Source organism: Phocoena phocoena, chromosome 9 (genome assembly GCF_963924675.1).
Source record: "Phocoena phocoena chromosome 9, mPhoPho1.1, whole genome shotgun sequence".
Lineage (NCBI taxonomy): Eukaryota > Metazoa > Chordata > Mammalia > Artiodactyla > Phocoenidae > Phocoena > Phocoena phocoena.
The window spans coordinates 95,150,342-95,167,904 of NC_089227.1; the positions used below are offsets into that span (position 1 = coordinate 95,150,342).

Here is a 17,563-nt window from a genome sequence, read left to right on the forward strand (position 1 = left end):
CTAGGGGCCATGGCTGGTCTGGTCTTCCTCTCGGCCCTCCTCGGGGGCTGAGGGCAGCTCCACAGCGGCGGCGGGCAGCTCCTCTTGGGCCTTGCTGAGTAGGGGCTCCGCGCCGGGCCTGGTCCCTTCAGGAAGCCGGGCGAGGCCTGGAGAAGACTGCCTGCTCGAAGCCTGAGCACAAGGGGCTGCAAACAGATCCAGGAAGTAGCCGTCCCCTCCCGGAGGGCCCCCCAGAGCTGGTGGACAGAAGGAACTGGGGAAGGGCAGGTCTGGCAAGCAGGGGTCATTCCAGGGGACTGTACCTGTGGGATCAGAGAGCAAAACAAAGAGTAAGTAGGATGACGGGTACCGACCACGTTCAACGTGTTCTGTGACACAGTCCCCTCCCTGCTCCACAGAAACACGGGTTAGGACCCTGGAGCGAGTCTCCCCTCAGGACCAGGCAGGCTCCTGTCTCGAGGTCCTATGTCTGGGCAACAGTGACACAAAGTGGACCGTGGGTCAGGCCGAGTGCGTGCCCTCTCGCGCAGGCAGGAGACTGGGAACCAGCATCTTTCTTCCCCTTCTGCTGGAACTGAGTCCTCCTAAGATGGTCACTTCCCGGATTTCAGGGTCCAGGTGGCCCATCGGATACGCACATCAGCTCCCACCTATCTCGTGCCAAGTATTCCACGCCTGTGGTTCCTAATCTTCAGCAAGCCCTCTAAGATATGGGAATATGATCCCCGTTTCAGAATCCAGGAACCTCAGGAGAGCCCAGAGCTGAGCTGGACTTCAAACTTTGCGTTTCCTCACTCCAAAGCTCTCTTGCTGAGTCTTACTCTGCTCTGAAACCTCCGAGAAACTGGAGGAAGGAGAGCTTCATAAGGACAATCGGTCTTTCTTTAAGTAACAGTGATTCACTCACCCCATGCCTTCCCTCCAGCTCACGAGGCTCTCTCCCTTCTCACCATCCTCAGTCACCAAAGGTCCCTTTCTGTTCCAGCCCCGACTCACCCATGTTCCCAGCGGGTGGCTGCAGCAGGATCTGCCCTGATGGAGGGCCCGGGAAGTAGCCCTGGGATGTGCCCCCGCTGGGGCCATAGGACAATGCAGACAGAGAGTCTTCCAGCAGTGGAGGGGTCAGGGAGCTGGGCATGTGGAAGGGGAAGGGGTGCAGGTATGGAAACTGGGGCTGGGGGTGTTGGAAAAGCTGGCTCTGTGGAGCCTGGGAGAACTGGAACGGTCCTGGCTGGCTGCTGGGTTGATATTCCTGGGGTTCCAGCTCCTCCAAGTACGAGCAGGCGGGGGGTGGCGTGACGCTGAGAGAGACAGAGGAGTATTTTTTTTTTTTTTTTTTTTTTTGCGGTACGCGGGCCTCTCACTGCCGTGGCCTCTCCCGTTGCGGAGCACAGGCTCCAGACGCGCAGGCTCAGCGGCCATGGCTCACGGGCCCAGCCGCTCCGCGGCATGTGGGATCTTCCCGGACCGGGGCACGAACCCGTGTCCCCTGCATCGGCAGGCAGACTCTCAGCCACTGCGCCACCAGGGAAGCCCCCAGAGGAGTATTTTGTGCGGCTCGAGGGGCGGCCCCATTCCTACCGCGCAGCGAGGCTCCCATCCCCCATCCCCACGACCCCAGACCTGCCGCCTCCTGTTCTTTTCTCCTGCTCTAGCTTCTCATCCTCGTTCCTGCACTACTGCTGTGATGTCCTAGATCCTTCGCACCCCAATCCACTTACCCTTTTAATCCTCACCACGTTTACTACTCCTTGCTTCTCTCAGTCACCCTCCCCGCTCCCAAGCTCCATCTATCTTTCCTCCTCCCGTACCTCCCCCAGGATAAGTCAGGTACCACCGCCATTAGGTTGCGTACCTTGTCCCCCACGACCCACAAGGGCCATCCTTGCGGCTGCTCTCGTTGCCTGGGGTATCCAGCAGCAAAGACATCAGCTGGGAGGTGTGCACGGGGCCGAGGGGGAAAGGAAGGTTGGCTCTTCGGACAGGTGGGGGGCTGAAGAGTGGTGGAGTCACTTCCACCCTCTGGGCACCCTCACTCTGTTGGGTTGGGGCCAGAGTCTGGTCAGATGTCAGCAGCATGGGGGGCTCTAGGAACAGAGGTCAAAGGGGGGTTGTAAGAGTACGAAAGTGGGGGGCAGCCTTGGCAGCGCTGGGTGTGGTCCAAGTGCACAAAGCCCGGGTCCCCCTGAACGAAACCGTGGGGAGCTCCGGCCACTCCCAGGTCTTTCAAGAAACAGCCCTTTGACTCTGCTGTCTTCTGCGCCGCTGTATTCCCCAGACAACCCTCGGAAGGTGGTCAGCTCACCTGGAAGGGGATCCAGCGGGGACTCCTGAGCAAAGGTCCCAGGCTCCCGGTCCGCGGGCACAGCAGGTGGCGGTCCGGCTGCAGAACTAGAGGGAGACGAGTGAAGACTGTAGCTCGGGCAGTCCCTGGATTCAGACTGGGGCTTCAGTGTAGGGAAAGGGACCAATATTTCCAAACTGTGCCTCCTACAAGGCACTGGGCAACTTCCCAACCTCATGCAGTCAAAATCCCTCTATTAGCCAACAACTCCCTATGCCCAGCCTTCCAGTCCCTTCTCCCCCTAGAGCCCAGGATCCCAGCTTAGCCCCCAGTTCCTGCCCACGGGGATGGGCCAGGAAGAGGAGGAAGTCTTACCTGCACTGGCTGCTGGTAGGGCTGAGGGCAGGGCCAGCAGTAGCGTCCGTGCTCTCCTTCCCAGTCATTTTCTCCACTTTTCGCCACTTTGCCCGGCGATTCTGGAACCACACCTGTAGGGGAGAGACACCCGAAGAGCTTGAGAAACAGGGTAGAGCCTGAGGCTCAGTCCTGCTGTCCCATGATGTCTCCGTGACTGCAGGAGATCACTGCAGCGCTCAGATTGGCAGGGAAAGGTTCATCGAGATGGCCTCTGAGGTACTTTCCTCTTCTCATATTCTAAGGCTGTGGCAGCGCGGAAACAGGCAAGAACACAGCCCCATCTGAGGCCTCACCCCAGCCCCTGTCCGGGAGGTGCTGAGTACTTGTTTGGCTCTCCCAGAGGGCTGGCGCGTGGGTTCTCCTCCACCCCGAGACCGAGGGCCAGTGCCCTTACCATGATGCGTTGGGGGGTGACTCCCACCGTCTGGGCAATCTCCCGGCGCTTATCGCTGTCCGGATAGTGGTCTTCTTGGAAGAGCTTTTCTAGCTCCTCCAGCTGGTCTGGAAGAAGAAAACACTGGCTTGAGGATGAACACCAGTGATGCGGAAGCAGAGGAGAAAAACAGTTGCCCTCCAGAGGGGACCGCTGTCCCCAACCCGAGGGCCTCCCCAGAGCCCTCCGACTAAGCTCCCCATTGGGCTGGGGCCTCCTGTCTCTCAGGCTTTGTGGCAGGGAACTGTGTGGTGTTTACTTTCCTGCCCCTTCTACCCTGGGCCCAATTTCATATTCTGATGAGAAAACCCAACCTTTCCCTCTGAGGTCAGAGGTCATGGCCTGCACAGGTCAAGAGAGGACCCGGCCAAGGTGATGTACAAACAAACCACACTCCTCTCTCCTGGGGCTGCTGCATGCTCTGTTGTGCCCAGCTTTCCCAGAGATGAGGCCAGGTCCCCTAGGTTTCCGCTCGCCTTCAGGGACTTACCCGAGCGGTATAGAGTCCGCGTCTTTTTCCGGCCTTGGCAGGTCACATCTGGCGACTTCTGCTGGTCTGTGTTTTGGCTGTTCTGGGCCAACGTGCTGAGGAGGTTGGCCAGATGGCAGGAGCCCCGGCCTGACCCACAAGGCACTGGGTTGTACGTGGCCCGGGCTGGGTTAGCGACACTGGGAGATGCCGTGGAGTCCAGACCCACAGCGTTAGGCTTTTTCTGCTTACCGGCGGCTGGAGAGTAGGGCCTCTTCCCCAGCTTCCCCTCTCTCACCGGGAGAGGATGCCCTTCCCCCTGAGGCTGGGGTCTAGGCGCGCCCAGGGCTCTGTCTTTGCGGAGAGCCCCCGAGCCCTGGCGCTGGCAGGCTCTCCCAGCACCAGCCCCAGCTACTTCTCCAGGGGCCTCTGATGGCTGCTTCTCCCCGGGAGCAGCGCAGGCGAGGGGCACGTCCTCACTTGGGGCTTCCCGAGTGTGGGGGGCTGAACTCTGCAGGGGTTCCTCCTCCTCTAGCCTGGCAGCCGGGGGCTTGTCTCCGCCCTCCTGACCTGTGGAGAGCCAGCACCCGCTGACCTTAGCTCAGGAGAAGGTACAGCCTGGACCAGGAGGGCGTGCTGCTTCCTGGTCTGCAACGGGTGTTCTGTTTGATCTGAAGCTTTAATTTGTCCACTTATCAAATGGGGTAATCATTCCAGGCGTACCTTCCTAACTCTGCTACTGTGAGGGTCAAATTAGATTATCCCACAGCTTGGAAATGCAAAAGCAAATAGATGCAGCCACGAGGAGCCTGAGCTCGCGTACCTAGACAGTAGGCGTGCAATCCTAATTTGGGGGGAACTTACTCTCTGTGAGTTCCCTGTTTTCTCCCCGAGACCTGGAATGTGAGTTTGAGGGACAGGCATCTATTCAGGGGTTTCTAGGGGACAAATGTTGGAGTGGACTCTGGGAAGAGAGAGAGGAATCGATGGAGACTGTGCTGTTTCTCAGACTGGATCTCGTTCCTGTGGCAGACAGAGGCATCAGCGCTCAGAGCAGGGACGCGGCGGGACTGAGTGGTCTCCAGGAGCCCAGGCAAGAACATCAAAGGAGCTAACAGGAATGTCCACCCTGACCTCTCACAGAACTCACTGTGTCCTCGGCCACCCTCCTCTCCCTCATGCACACCCCCGTCCCCTCCCTGCAAAGCAGAACCTCACTCAGGGGCCTCGGGCCCAGGTGAGCACCCTCCTTTTACAGGTAAGGAAGAGTGACCTGGCTGGCACTCATCCTCCAAGCTTGTCTGTCCTTCTCTGAGCTATGACTGATTCATCAGGAGTTTACCATGTCCCAGGCATTGTGCTAGGCACCTTTCAAAGATTAGTCCAGCATGCATTTAATCCTTGTGAGGAAGCCATATTTATAGCTCATTCTAATATGGAGAAATGTGGATGACAAAGTTGAGTGGTTTGCCCAAGCTCACACAGCGCCGTGCTCTTGACCACTAGACAGAGTCCTTCCTGGGGTCACCAACCCAGCCCCCATTCCCCTCCCAACTTACTCATAACCTCCAGATACCAAACCGTCTCAGCTCAAGGAGCTGCTTTATCATTTCTAACTAAATTGGAACATTTTTAGGACGATGCTCACTACTAAGAGCGAGTTTTTTTTTTTTTTAATGAAAGTTGCATGAGATAGGCTGTCTTAAGGAATGACTTTCTAACAATGTGTAAGAAAGCTGTAGGTCATGGGCTAAGGCGCTTGCGTTGTCAGATTGTTTCCTAGGGTACAAGCTAGTGAAGGGGGTTTGCAGGCCTTTATGGCGGCACGAAGTGCTGAGGCTGGATGGTGAAATGGGGAAGGAGGGACACACCGGTTTTACAGCATTTTAGGGGTGCTCGTAGCCTAGCAAACCCGGTACACAGTAGGTGCTCAATAAATGCGACGTATCCGGGTGATAGGCCCCGGTAAGAAAGGTGATGGGTGTGGGAACCTAGAGCAGAAGAATCACGGCCCTGCTTTTCTTCCCTTCATCCGAACGCCAAGGATGGGGGGCGCGGCGTGGTGGGCTCCCTGGCCCCCCGCCCCGTCCAGCCCCTCTCAACTCCCCTCCAACCCCTACCCTCGGCCTGCCGCTGGGCTCCAGCCCCTCAGGACCCCGCGCACTCACCCCGCGGCTCCGGGCCGCGCTCCGAGCTGAGCTCCATTGCCTGGACTCCAGCACGCGGCCGCCGGACTGCTTTTGCGCGCCGCCTAATGAAGCCTCGCGCTCGGGCAGGTGTGCGGAGCTGCGAGCGTGGGGGGCCCGCGCCCTCACCCCGCCGCCGGCGAGGCCCACTCGGGAGGGCGGTGCCTGGGGCAGCTGCGGGCTGCCGAGGCCCGGGGGCCACGCCGCTTCCCGCCCCCGCCGAGGCCCAAGCCGGGGCAGGTGCGGGCTCTGCTGCGGCCCCTCCCCGGTGGGTGGGGGCTGCACGCGGGGCGTGGGCGAGAGCCCGCCTACTGGGTCGCGGTCGGGAGGCTCGCCCTAGACGGCCAGGGCGTTCGGCTGGGGGAGGGTGGCCGGCTCCCTGGCCCGGACTTGGCAATGGGCTTGGTGGCGCCTTTGGCCTTGGAGACAGAGTCCTTCCTGTGGAAGGCGACTTGGGGAGCCACTTATCAAGGGAGCTCCAAACCCTTAACAAGGGTTCCCTGTCTCCCAGCTGCATCATTGAGGTTTCCCCAAGCCTCAGGATTAATGAGCCCCCAAGACCCCGTGCTGATTGGAAGGTTCGTAGAGCACGGAGCTGTCCTCGAGGATGAAAGCGAGCTGGAAGAACCCAGGCTGCAGGGTGAAGCGGACACCTCTTGAATGGGACGCAGTTGTACGCGCACGGGAGGCCGCAGGTAAGCCGGGAGAAAGCACTAGCTCGTCAAAGTTTTGTGTCATGTTTCCACCCACTTGATATCAGTTTTTCTGGCCGAGAATGAAGGAGCGTCGCATAAGGGAGATCTCACAGGTGTGATCTTTACGACTCCCAGTTCCTGGAATGTTTCTTGTCTGCTTTATAACATAATTTCAGGATTTAAAATCCTCATGGCCTTTTCCTTCCATCTGCCCTTGAGTGGGAGGCGCTGGCCAGATTGAACCAGGTGCTTGGTGCTGGAGGTTTGGGGGTGGGGGGGTGGTCAGAATAGAAATCAGGTGTTTTGCTTTTAGGATTTAAAAGACTGGACACCACGTGTTTTCCTGCTGTAATCACCTATTGGTAAGTTTCCCTGTGCCTTAAATGCCTTTCAGGGGCTTGGCCTACACACATGAACTTTGAAGATATTACGAGTTCTTTCTGAAATAGGAAAATTATAAGCGAGTTAACTCCTTGACAACATGACCAAAATTCCAGGCACCTGGTGTTTCATTCTGACTCCTATAAGACGAATATCCTTTAATAAATGAGGGGTTTAAAAATAGGGCCCAGTTTCAGCTAGAAAGGAAGCATTCTAGGCCATGTGAGCGAGGAATGGGAGGCAGTGAAGTCGCTTCCTTTGTGGAACATTTGGTGGTGACATGGCGGTAAATGGAATGCAATAGTCTGCTTGATTAAACATTTACAGGACACCTACCGTGTGCTGGGCACTGTGAGCGGGTCACTTCCTGCCTGCACAAGCTTACTGGCAGAGAGGGGGTTAGAACGGTGACACAAGTAAATGGACAGTATCCATACAAGGAGGTCGGTGGTGAGATAGAAGGATGCATAGAGGAGCAGGAAGCTCTGCTGGACTCGGATTGGGGGTGGGGCAGGAAAGGCCTTCTTGGAGAGGGTGACACGTGAGCTTTGAGCTGAAGTTTAAGGGAGAGGCATTCTTACCATGTCACAGCCCTGCTTAAACTCTGAAGTGGCCCTTGCCTGCCTGTGTGATAAAAACCAACCTCCCTAACCAGGAGAGGAGGCTTCTGAGGTCTGGTTCTTTCCTCTGAAACCTCAGCTCGCCTGCTTCCCACACCCAAGTATTCCAGTTTTAATGTCTCTTTTGATCTAGTGTTTTTCAAGGAGTGTTGACACCCTGGATCAGAATTTCCTAGGGAATTTGTTTAAGATGTGGCTTGCTGGGCTTCCCTGGTGGCGCGGTGGTTGGGAGTCTGCCTGCCGATGCAGGGGACACGGGTTCGTGCAGAAACAAAATCAACTAAAACCATCCCCGGGGATGGAAATAGGGCAAGTGGATGGTGGGGGACTTTGTCGGGAAGGAGATGACCTGTTGTCCTTTACTGAGATGTCTGCTGCAGTGAAAGCGGGTCACAATTAATTTCTGAATAGGTTATCCTATCTCATTAAATTAAGAATAAATCATCCTTCCCTGCCATCACTTATGTTGTATTTCCTCTTGCCGTCTCTTTGCCCTCTGCCTGGGTGAAGGTCAGAAAAGCAAAGACTCAAATCACCCATAGACTGGATACCACCCTTACATAAAACTTTGAAAGATACAGAGTCTGACTGTATAAAAGGGTTTGCTCTGAGACTTAAGGAATTGAAGATGTTGGCATTTTCTAAACACATAAATAATTGAATTTGTTGGGCCTGGGCTCTAACATTAGAGAAATCGAAGCTTTCCTTCTCTTTGTTTCTCTCTTTCTTTCCTCCCTTGATATTCTTGCCTTGTTGCCTCCCTTGATATTCTTGCCTTGTCTTGATATTCTTGCCTTGTCTTGATATTCTTGCCTTGTTTTGTGTGTGTGTGTTTTTTTTTTTTACAAATGATATCGTTTTCTTTATTTACATGAAAATTCGATTTAGTGGCTGCAAGTGAATTTGGTCTAAGAAGGCTTGGGATAGTGTCTTGACGTGTTCGGTTGAAAAGGGATTGTACTTATGATATATGCTGTGGAGAGTGCTATCTTTCAGATAGGGGAGGGGGGCTGCTCTTTATTGGGAGGACAAAAAGGTACTGTTTTAGGGGTACTTGGAAATATTTATTTCTAAGACTTGGTACATGGCATCTTTGTGATCTTAAGGCATGTTCATATACCAACCTTGTTTAGAGGGAAGGATTATTTGGGGGGGGGGCAGTGCGTGGAGGGGAGGAGGTTGTCCTTAGTTTTCAGAGCCAAACTATAAACCACCACTTCCACCCTCTTAGCAAGCGCCATTTATTCCAACATCTTTTTCTTCTCATGGATAGAATGACAACAAAGAGGAACAGGTCTGATGCTACTAAAGGGTATAATTAATCTTTTGTTTTTCCCATTGTATGTAGAGTTAACCAACCGTACAATTATTTTAAGCAAGTGAAATAGATTCTTTGTCCTTCCTCCCTCCCTCTCTATAATGAGAAAAATAACCAGTAGAAGGTGGTTGACTGAGAAAATTTTTCAAAGCAGAGACACAGGGTAATTCATTCTTGTCCTACATGCCACTCCTGGGAGTAGGCAGCAACAGGTCATTGGAAATCCTGGGACCAGAGGCAAGAATACGGTTGTGAAAAGGCAGAAATCTGAACGGGCCCTGGGTTGGGAGATCACAGTCCCAGTAAACACGGGAGGTAAAGGCCCCAGGAAACAACCAGGAGGCGAAGCTCCATCCAGGGCAGGGGAGGGCAAAGGGAAACCGGAGCTCATCACAGGTTCGGGGACCAGGACGTCCTGAGTCCGAAGGAGGCCCTTGGCCGGATGATCAGATAAACGCCGTGGGCTCACCATGACAGAGAGGAGGGTGCCAGTGACGGGGGAGACACTGGGAGTTGCCGAAGTCTCTGCAGAGCTGCTTCCTTTGGAAACCCCGGGAAAGGCTGGTTGGAGGTGACGGGCATTGAGAACACCTGGCTAGAGCATAAACTGCCCTGGCGGGGAGAAAACAGGTTCTGGCATGAGTGAGCCTGAGCACGTCTAATCCCCGTGCCCCAAACTCGCAAGACTTTATGCATCTGACTAGAATAGTGGCCGTGTCTAAGCAACCTGGTTGCTGCTGCTAGTTTTTAATGAGGCCGTCCTCCTAATAAATCACTATTGCTTGTGTGTTCTGTAATTTACAAGGCACTTTCCCTTGCATTCTAATCCCCTCCTGATGTACCCATGTTTTGGAGACAGACTGTCTTCTTTCTGCTCTGTTCCGATCTTCTCCAGGATTGCAAAGCTGTAATGCTAACTATAGCCTGGCATTCAAGAGCCGCTCCAAACCCAGCCCTGGCCTTCCCTCATTCTGCATCTGTGGCTGCTGTCCTTCCCTCCTCCTCTCACCGCACTCACAGACCCTCGTCTAGTCTCCTCGTGGTGTCCTCTCGTTCCAATCTTGTGGGCCTCTCTCAGAACGGCCCCCGCCTTCTCATGCCTCGGGACCACAGAGCACATCGTTTTATAGGCCTGGAACATCGTCCCTTCCCTTTTATTTCTGTTAAAGTCTTACTCACACTTGAAAGCCCAACCCAAATAATCTCTTTCCTGTGAAGCCTATCTTAGCTTTCCACGGCCAGGAGGAACTGCTCCTTCCTTCCTCCCACTGTGCCGTGCTCACCTTGATATTACATCACCTAACACAGGCTGACCTGATGAGACCTCTGTATGTTCTCCACCGGTGGTGAGCTCTTACATGTGTTAACATACATCTGTTCACGCCAGGCGCTTTCTACTTGCTCTACGGATATCAACTCATTGAATGCTCACGACAACCCTCTAAGGTTCTATGGTTATCCCCATTTTATCGAAGAAGGAGCTGTGACACAGGGAGCTTAAGTGCTTTGCCACAGATCACACAGCTGCTAGGTGGCACACCCAAGTTCTGAACCCGGTTGGTCTGGTTCCCGGCCATACTCCTAACCACTAGGCTTTCCCGTTTATGTCATTTATATTTGCATCAAGATCCTCCAGGGGACTGAATGTCAATATGATGACGTAGTGTGAGTGGGTTTCGTGTGTGGTAATTGCAGTCAGTGTTGCTCCTGTTGTGGTCATCCATTTACAGTGCTTGGTGTCAGTCTGTTTATCTCTTGTAAAAATAAAATACATTGTGTGTGTGTGTGTGAAAAAAGGTACAAAGTTTCAGTTATACAGGATAAGTTCTGGAGCTCTAATGTACAGCACGGTGCCTGGAGCTAACAGTATGTATTGTATATATAAAATTGGCTACAGGGTAGATCTTATATCAAGTGTTCTTATCCCACACACAATAATAATGATAAAGGGGTGCGAGGGAACTTTGGGAGGTGATGGAAATGTTAACGGCCTTGATGATAGTGATGGTTTCATGGTCATGCATTTATCCCCAAACTCATAGAGTTGTATACGTTCCATACGTGTGATGTTTCAAATGTCAGTCAGAACTCAAGAAAGTAGTTTTAAAAAGTAAAAAAAAAAAAAAAAAAAAGATCCTCCAGGGCTTGGCATGGTGGTTTGCACATGGGGATCAATGATTGTTCATTGACCAGAAGTTGATCACCATTGCCAGGAATTAGAGGGCAGCGTGGGGAGGGAGGTGGCTATGGCTATGGCTGTACAAGGGAGCAACAGTGATGGAGCCGTTCTGAGCCTTGACCGTGGGGGTGATCGCGTGAGTCTACACGTAAGATAAAATTGCATAGGACTAAACAGAGTTGACCCTTGAACAACACGGGTTTGAACCGCACAGGTCCACGTATGTGCAGATTTTTAAAAATAGTAAATACCATAGAACCGCATGATCTGTAGTTGGTTGAATCCGCAGAGGTGAAATCTCAGATAGGGAAGAGCCACGGATACAGAGGCCGACTGTAAGTTATACGTGGATTTTCGACTGTGCAGAGGGCTGGTGCCTCGACCTCTGCGTTGTTCAAGGGTCAAGTGTATATACGTGTACACACACAAATGAGTGTGTGTAAAACTGGTGAAATCTGAATAAGGTCTGTGGATTGTGCCGATGTCAGTTTCCTGGTGTGATACAAGATGTTTCCACTGGGGGAAGCAGATACGAGATCGCTCTGTATGATTTCTTAACACTTCATGTGAAACTACAATTATCTCAAAAGTAAAAAACATATGTGTACATAATACACGTACATATATACATAGACGTGTATATATATATATATATATGTATATATATATAAATCCCAGTGTTTTGACCACAAGTTTAGTTTTCCTGGATTCAGTTAAGTGTAATTGACAGAAATAAGATTTCTTGTAGAGTAGCACGCTTAACCTTTTGTTGACCGTGATTTTAAAACATTTAGATTTAAATTATATCTATTTCTTTAAGCGGGCTGTTGACAGGCAAGCAGAAGAATTTATGTCTAATTTGTTTTAAAAGTAAAATAACTCTGTCTCTCTTAATAGGAATGCAAATTTATCAGGAAAATATTGGTAAATGGTAGAAATGATTAGAAAAGAAAACAGTACAATTTTCCATCAAACAGTATCAGTTGTAGACAGTTTGGTACCCTTCCTTACAGTATTTCTGCCATTACCATGTTTCATATATGTTCTACATAATTGTAATTAATTATATATATATAATTTTGAGCATTCCTCCCTGCAGGACGTACTGTGAAAAGCAGAGTCCTTAATTTTTTTTCCATCTTAGGAACTTATTGCATGACCATACTGTAATTTAACTGTTCTCCACCAGTTGGCAAAAACTTTTAATTTGAAGGTCTACATTTTTTTTAAATTAAAAAGCAAACTTGAAATAAAGCTTCTAATTCTTTTTTTTTTTTCCTCTTACAGACTTTAAAAAAAAAAAAAATCTCTTCCAGTTGGTGATTGATCCGACCTGTGGTTTTTTGTAGTCCCAAACCCATGAGGAGCCAGAGTTGTTTATTGCACAGAAATAGGCGGCCAGGGTGGCAGGTGTACGATTAAAGTGCTTCATCAAGGAGGGGCCTAAGCTAGATGGGCCAACCGGGCAGGTCTAGTGAGAGTTAGAAGATCCCCAGAACAAGGTGTTTTTCCTCCTTTGCTGGCCTGGGGCTACACCTCTGCCAGTGGCTTGACAGGCTTTTCTGGTGTTCAGGTGGAGGGTCGTGGCTCCCAGGAGAAAGTGCTCTGCCAGGAGCCCTCATCGTGCAGGAAGAGAGCTCTGCTTTCTGGCCAGGGTGTGGTCCTGACCGTTCTATTAGTGCTTTTAGGCCATGGACTCATGTCCTTGTGGGCTTTGAAGCCTTTGAGCCTGTGCGTCTGGTACCCTGTGACCCAGGTACCCTCCCCCTCCAGGTCCAGTGAATAGTGTGAAAGGTGGGGCCGTGTCGTGGTCAGCAGGCTCCTCTGTGCTTTGGGGCACCAAACTTTAAAGTCCACCCACATTAGAGTGACAGTTCCAGCTCTTTGGAATTGAAGATGAGCTGCCCTTGTCTTGAAATGCCTCCTTTCTCCTGATATCAGTCAAGGGCAAGATCAGTAGTACAGGGAAGAAGCTAGCAGCAACTTCCTTTGCATGCAGGAGGGGATGGTGAAATATAAGCCACGCGTTTAAATGGGGCAGAGAGATGAAATGATAGAAGACTAGATTGATTAACCGAGAAATAATTAGGCTGGTAAAACCTGTCATGCAGCTTGCTGGAAAGACAAAGGAGCAACCGTATGGGCTGCTAGACCCAGTCTTCAGCTTGCAAAAGACTTTTTTTTTGTTTTTTTTTTTTTTTGCAGTACGCGGGCCTCTCACTGCTGTGGCCTCTCCCGCTGCGGAGCACAGGCTCAGCGGCCATGGCTCACGGACCCAGCCGCTCCGTGGCACGTGGGATCCTCCCGGACCGGGGCACGAACCCGCGTCCCCTGTATCGGCAGGCAGACTCAACCACTGCGCCACCAGGGAAGCCCTGCACAAGGCTTTTGATTGTCTCTGTCTTATAACTGGGGTGCTGTGTGCATTATTAAATTTACCCAAGGAAGTGTGGGCCTTGCCTGGGCCACCTCGATTCGGTCAGGCTGTCACTCAGAGCAGTCCCCAGGAGAGGGAGGAAAAAGCAACAGAGGTGGGGAAAGCCATATTTGGAATTAGAGATGCACCAGGCAATATTAGATCCATGTTCTTTAGTTGGGAGATATAATTTCTGATCTGAACTCTCAGAGATGCTGCTCCAAGGCCCAGTTGGTTTGGGCTCATGAGCAAAGGTAAGCACTGATGGCTTTCAGAGATTTTAAACTTAACCTCATTCTCAAACTGAACTTCTGATTCCCACCCCAAAACTTGTAACACCCCCAGGCCTCCCTCTTTTTGTTTCAGCCACCCAGTTGGAATCATCCTTGATTCTGCACTCTCCCTCACAGCTTACATATAAGGTGCCAGAATATTCCAGCCAGTTCAACCTCCGAAACACATCTCAAATCCTTTAACTTCCCTCGGTCATCACCACTCTGGCCCAAGCCCCTCTCCTCTCCTGCCTGTTCTTTAGTGACCGCTTCCTAAACTTCTCGCCCTGTTTCCACTCCTGTCCCATTATAATCCGTTCTCCACAGGCTGGCTAGGGAGACAGTTTTAAAATGGAAATTGTCATGTGTGTCACCCTGCTGTTAACATGCTTTAATGACTGTCCATTGTACTTAGAGGAAAATGAAAACATCTTACTGTAGCCCTGCATGATCTGGTTCCACCATTTCTGCTTCATCTCAGGTGACTGTTCTTGTCCTTCAAGCATCTTAAACATATTCCGTTCTTCTGCCTCAGGGTCTTTACATATGCTATTCCTATGCCTGGAACCTCTCTCTCTCGGTGGTTCTTATGGCTAGCTCCTACCCAGCTCTTGGTTTAAGTGTTATTTCTCAAGGAGGAGTCCTCCTAATATTTTCTCTTTGTTTTTATTACTACTCTTAACACAACAGGTACTTATATTTTCATTTACAGACTGTCTCCTCTACTATATGTTAAGCTCCATGGGTACTGAAACTACAGTGGTTTGTTTCACCAATATATACCTGTGTATACAGATCTGGCAAAGTGGCTGCCTTATACATGTTAACTATTTGGCTGATGAATGAATGAATAGACATATGGATGTTTTAGCTGGAAGGGGGAAGAAAAGGATTATCAGATTCATGGCACAAATTACAGTTTCTGGTAATTCATAACCTGATGTCTAACAGGATTTGATAAGGCCGTTAAGTTGGAATGCTTCCTGAAAGTGTTGACCGTTTTTTTTTCTTTTAATAAAGGGGTAATATAGTATCACCCCCTGTTTTTGTTTTGTTTGTTTATTTATTTATTAATTATTTTTTGGCTGTGCTGTGTCTTTGTTGCTGTGTGTGGGCTTCTCACTGCGGTGGCTTCTCTTGGTGCAGAGCACGGGTTCTAGGCACACAGGCTTCAGTAGTTGTGGCTCGTGGGCTCTAGAGCACAGGCTCAGTAGTTGTGGCTCACGGGCTTAGTTGCTCCGTGGCATGTGGGATCTTCCCGGACCAGGGCTCGAACCCGTGTCCCCTGCATTGGCAGGCGGATTCTTAACCACTGCGCCACCAGGGAAGTCCCAGTGTTGACCGTTTTGAGAACCGAGGAAGCCAGAAGCCAGGGATAAAATGTGGCATTTTAGTGCTTGCTGTAAAGAACACAGTGAAACTTGGCATGCCTCTTTGGTAAAGTCCATATTCAGCAGAGGCCATGACTTTTCAGAGGAAAAGCGTGACTTTTCAGAGCTGCAGCTTTTTAGGGCTGGTGCAGTCTTCAGAGATGAGCACAAACAACCTTATATTTAGAGCGGGTTTCTTGTAGACAGCATATAGGCGGATCTTGGATTTTTTAATCCAATATGAGTCTCTGCCTTAAATTGTTTAAGTGTTCAGACCACTCACACATAATATATCATGATTATTGATATGGTTGGGTTTCAATCTATCCTCTTGCCACTGTTTTCTATTCATCACCTATGTTCTTGGTTCCTCTTTTCCTCTTTTTATGCCTTATTTTTGAGTAATCGGGTATTTTTATGATTCAGTTTTATCTCATTTGTTGGCTTATGAACAATAACATTGATTTATAATGTTTATTGACTTTTTTAGTGATTGCTTTAGGACTTTTGGGATACATGTCTAATTTATCACAATTTACCTTCAAGTGACATCATACCATTTCACGAAAATATAAGAATCTTACAACAGTTTATTTCGGTTTTCCTTCCCATTCTTTGTATCCTTCTACATGTTATAAAACCCATGATACACTGTTATTATTTTTGCTTTCAACAATTATTTCTTAAAAAAATATTTAAAATAAAAAAATAGTATTTTATATTTACTTACATATTCACCATTAGTAAGCATTCATTCCTTTGGAACTAAGAGATTTCCATCTGGTATCATTTTCCATGTTAAAGGAATTCCTTTTACATTTCTTGTGGTAAAAATCTGGTAATGGAGTTTTCAGCATTCATATGTCTGAGTAGTCATTATTTTCCTTTTATTTTTGAAAGCTGGATATATAGACTTTTAGGCTGACAGTTTTTCTTCCTTTTGGTGCTTTAAAGATGTGGGTCCACTATCTTTTGTCCTTCATTTTTCCTGAAGAGAAGCCTGCTATCATTCTTAACTTTGTTTCTCTGTACCTGTATCTTTAGCTGATTTTAAGATTTTTCTCTTGATCACTGGTTTTAAGCAGATTGACTATCATGTACCTTAGTGTAGTTATTTTAATGTGTTTTGTGCTTGGGGTTCCTATAGCTTCTTGGATTTGTGTGTTCATAGCTTCCATCAAATTGGGAGATTTTTCGTCCATTATTTCTTCAAATATTTTTTCCATCTCCCCTTTTTTCTCTTCCCTTCTTTGGGGACTCAAATTATACTTAGCCTTTTGAAACTGTCTTATGGTTCATTGATGCTTTATTATGCTGCTTTTCTTTTTTAACAGGCTTTTTCTTCTCTGTGTGTCATTTAGGAGAGTTTCTATTGCTGTGTCTTAAAGTTTTCTAGTCTTCTTCAGTGTCTGTAGTTAATTCCATTCAGTTTATTTGTCATCTAAGACATTGATTTCTTTTCATTTATAGTACTGTAATTTCACTTGGGTCTCATTTATATCCTCCACGTCTTTACTTATCACACACATATTTTTCTTTACCTTCTTGAATATATGGAATATAATTACATCACTATTTGAATGTTCTTGTCTACTATTTTTGGGTCTGTTTCTATCAAGATGCTTTCGTCCTAATTATGAGTCATATTTTCCTGCTTCTTTGCATGTCCTGAAATGCTGTTATTCAATGTCAGACATTCTACCTTGTTGTGTATATGTAGGTGATGTGCATATAGATAGATATATCTATATCTGTATCTCCTATATATACAACAAGGTGTGTATGTATGCATGTATATATGGATATGTGTGTGTGTATATATATACTGTTGAGCCTTGCTCTGTGTTCTGTTACTTGGAAGCACGTTAATCCTTTAAAGACTGACTTTTAAGTTGTGTTACCTAGAACCAGAGAAGCCTTCATTCTGGCGCTGTTTCCCTATTCCTGAGGCAACATCCTTCTGGGTACTCTACTCAGTGCATCATGTATTGCAAGGTCCTTCCACTCTGGCTGTAGGAATACAGACCATCCCTGGCACTGTGTGAACTTCAGTGATTATTTTGCCTTTTCATTGGTTCTTTCCCAACTAGGGTAGTTTCTCCACACATGTGCAGCGACCAGTACTCAGCTGAAGATTTGAGGGGAACCCCCTGAAGTCTCTTCTGCAGTGTTCTCCTCTCAATGCAGCTCTCTTCTCTCTGTGTAGTGCTTCCTTTCCAGCACTCCATCCTGTGAATGCCAGCCACCTTAGTCTCCCTGAATTCTCAGTTCTGTATGCTCAACCCTGCCCTGCAACCTGGAAATTTCCTCCAGACAGTATGCTGGGGTTATTGTAGGGCTCAGCTCATTTGTTTCTCTTTTCTCAGGAATGACTTCTGCATTGGCTATTGTCCAATGTCTGACAATAACTGTTTCCTAGATTTTGTATACTTTTTACTTGTTTAAGATGGTAGGGTAAATGTGATGGTGTTTGTTACTCCATATTGGCTGGAAGTGCCCACAAACTACTTGATAAATTTCAGT

The 17,563-nt window shown here is 49.1% G+C and overlaps 1 protein-coding gene across 1 annotated transcript; it reads right to left on the reverse strand.

The window, feature by feature from the left end:
• NOBOX (NOBOX oogenesis homeobox) lies at positions 1-9,944 on the reverse strand. The gene is made up of 11 exons (XM_065883607.1): positions 9,813-9,944; positions 9,185-9,398; positions 7,303-7,418; positions 5,724-6,125; positions 3,625-4,198; positions 3,077-3,202; positions 2,660-2,855; positions 2,306-2,391; positions 1,856-2,087; positions 997-1,301; positions 1-302 (listed from the first exon to the last, which is right to left on the reverse strand). The coding sequence occupies exons 1-11, from the start codon at positions 9,942-9,944 to the stop codon at positions 1-3; spliced, it is 2,685 nt and encodes an 894-aa protein (XP_065739679.1).
• Positions 9,945-17,563: the final 7,619 nt, after the last annotated feature.

Excerpts from the sequence above, each read along its gene's own strand:
- NOBOX (XM_065883607.1), bottom strand. The coding sequence starts at position 9,944 with ATGTTCCAGGCCTATAAAACGATGTGCTCTGTGGTCCCGAGGCATGAG. Across the intron at positions 2,392-2,659 it reads CCTACCAGCAGCCAGTGCAG|TTCTGCAGCCGGACCGCCAC; the intron begins GTAAGACTTCCT and ends GTCTCCCTCTAG. Across the intron at positions 2,088-2,305 it reads CCCGCTGGATCCCCTTCCAG|AGCCCCCCATGCTGCTGACA; the intron begins GTGAGCTGACCA and ends CTCTGTTCCTAG.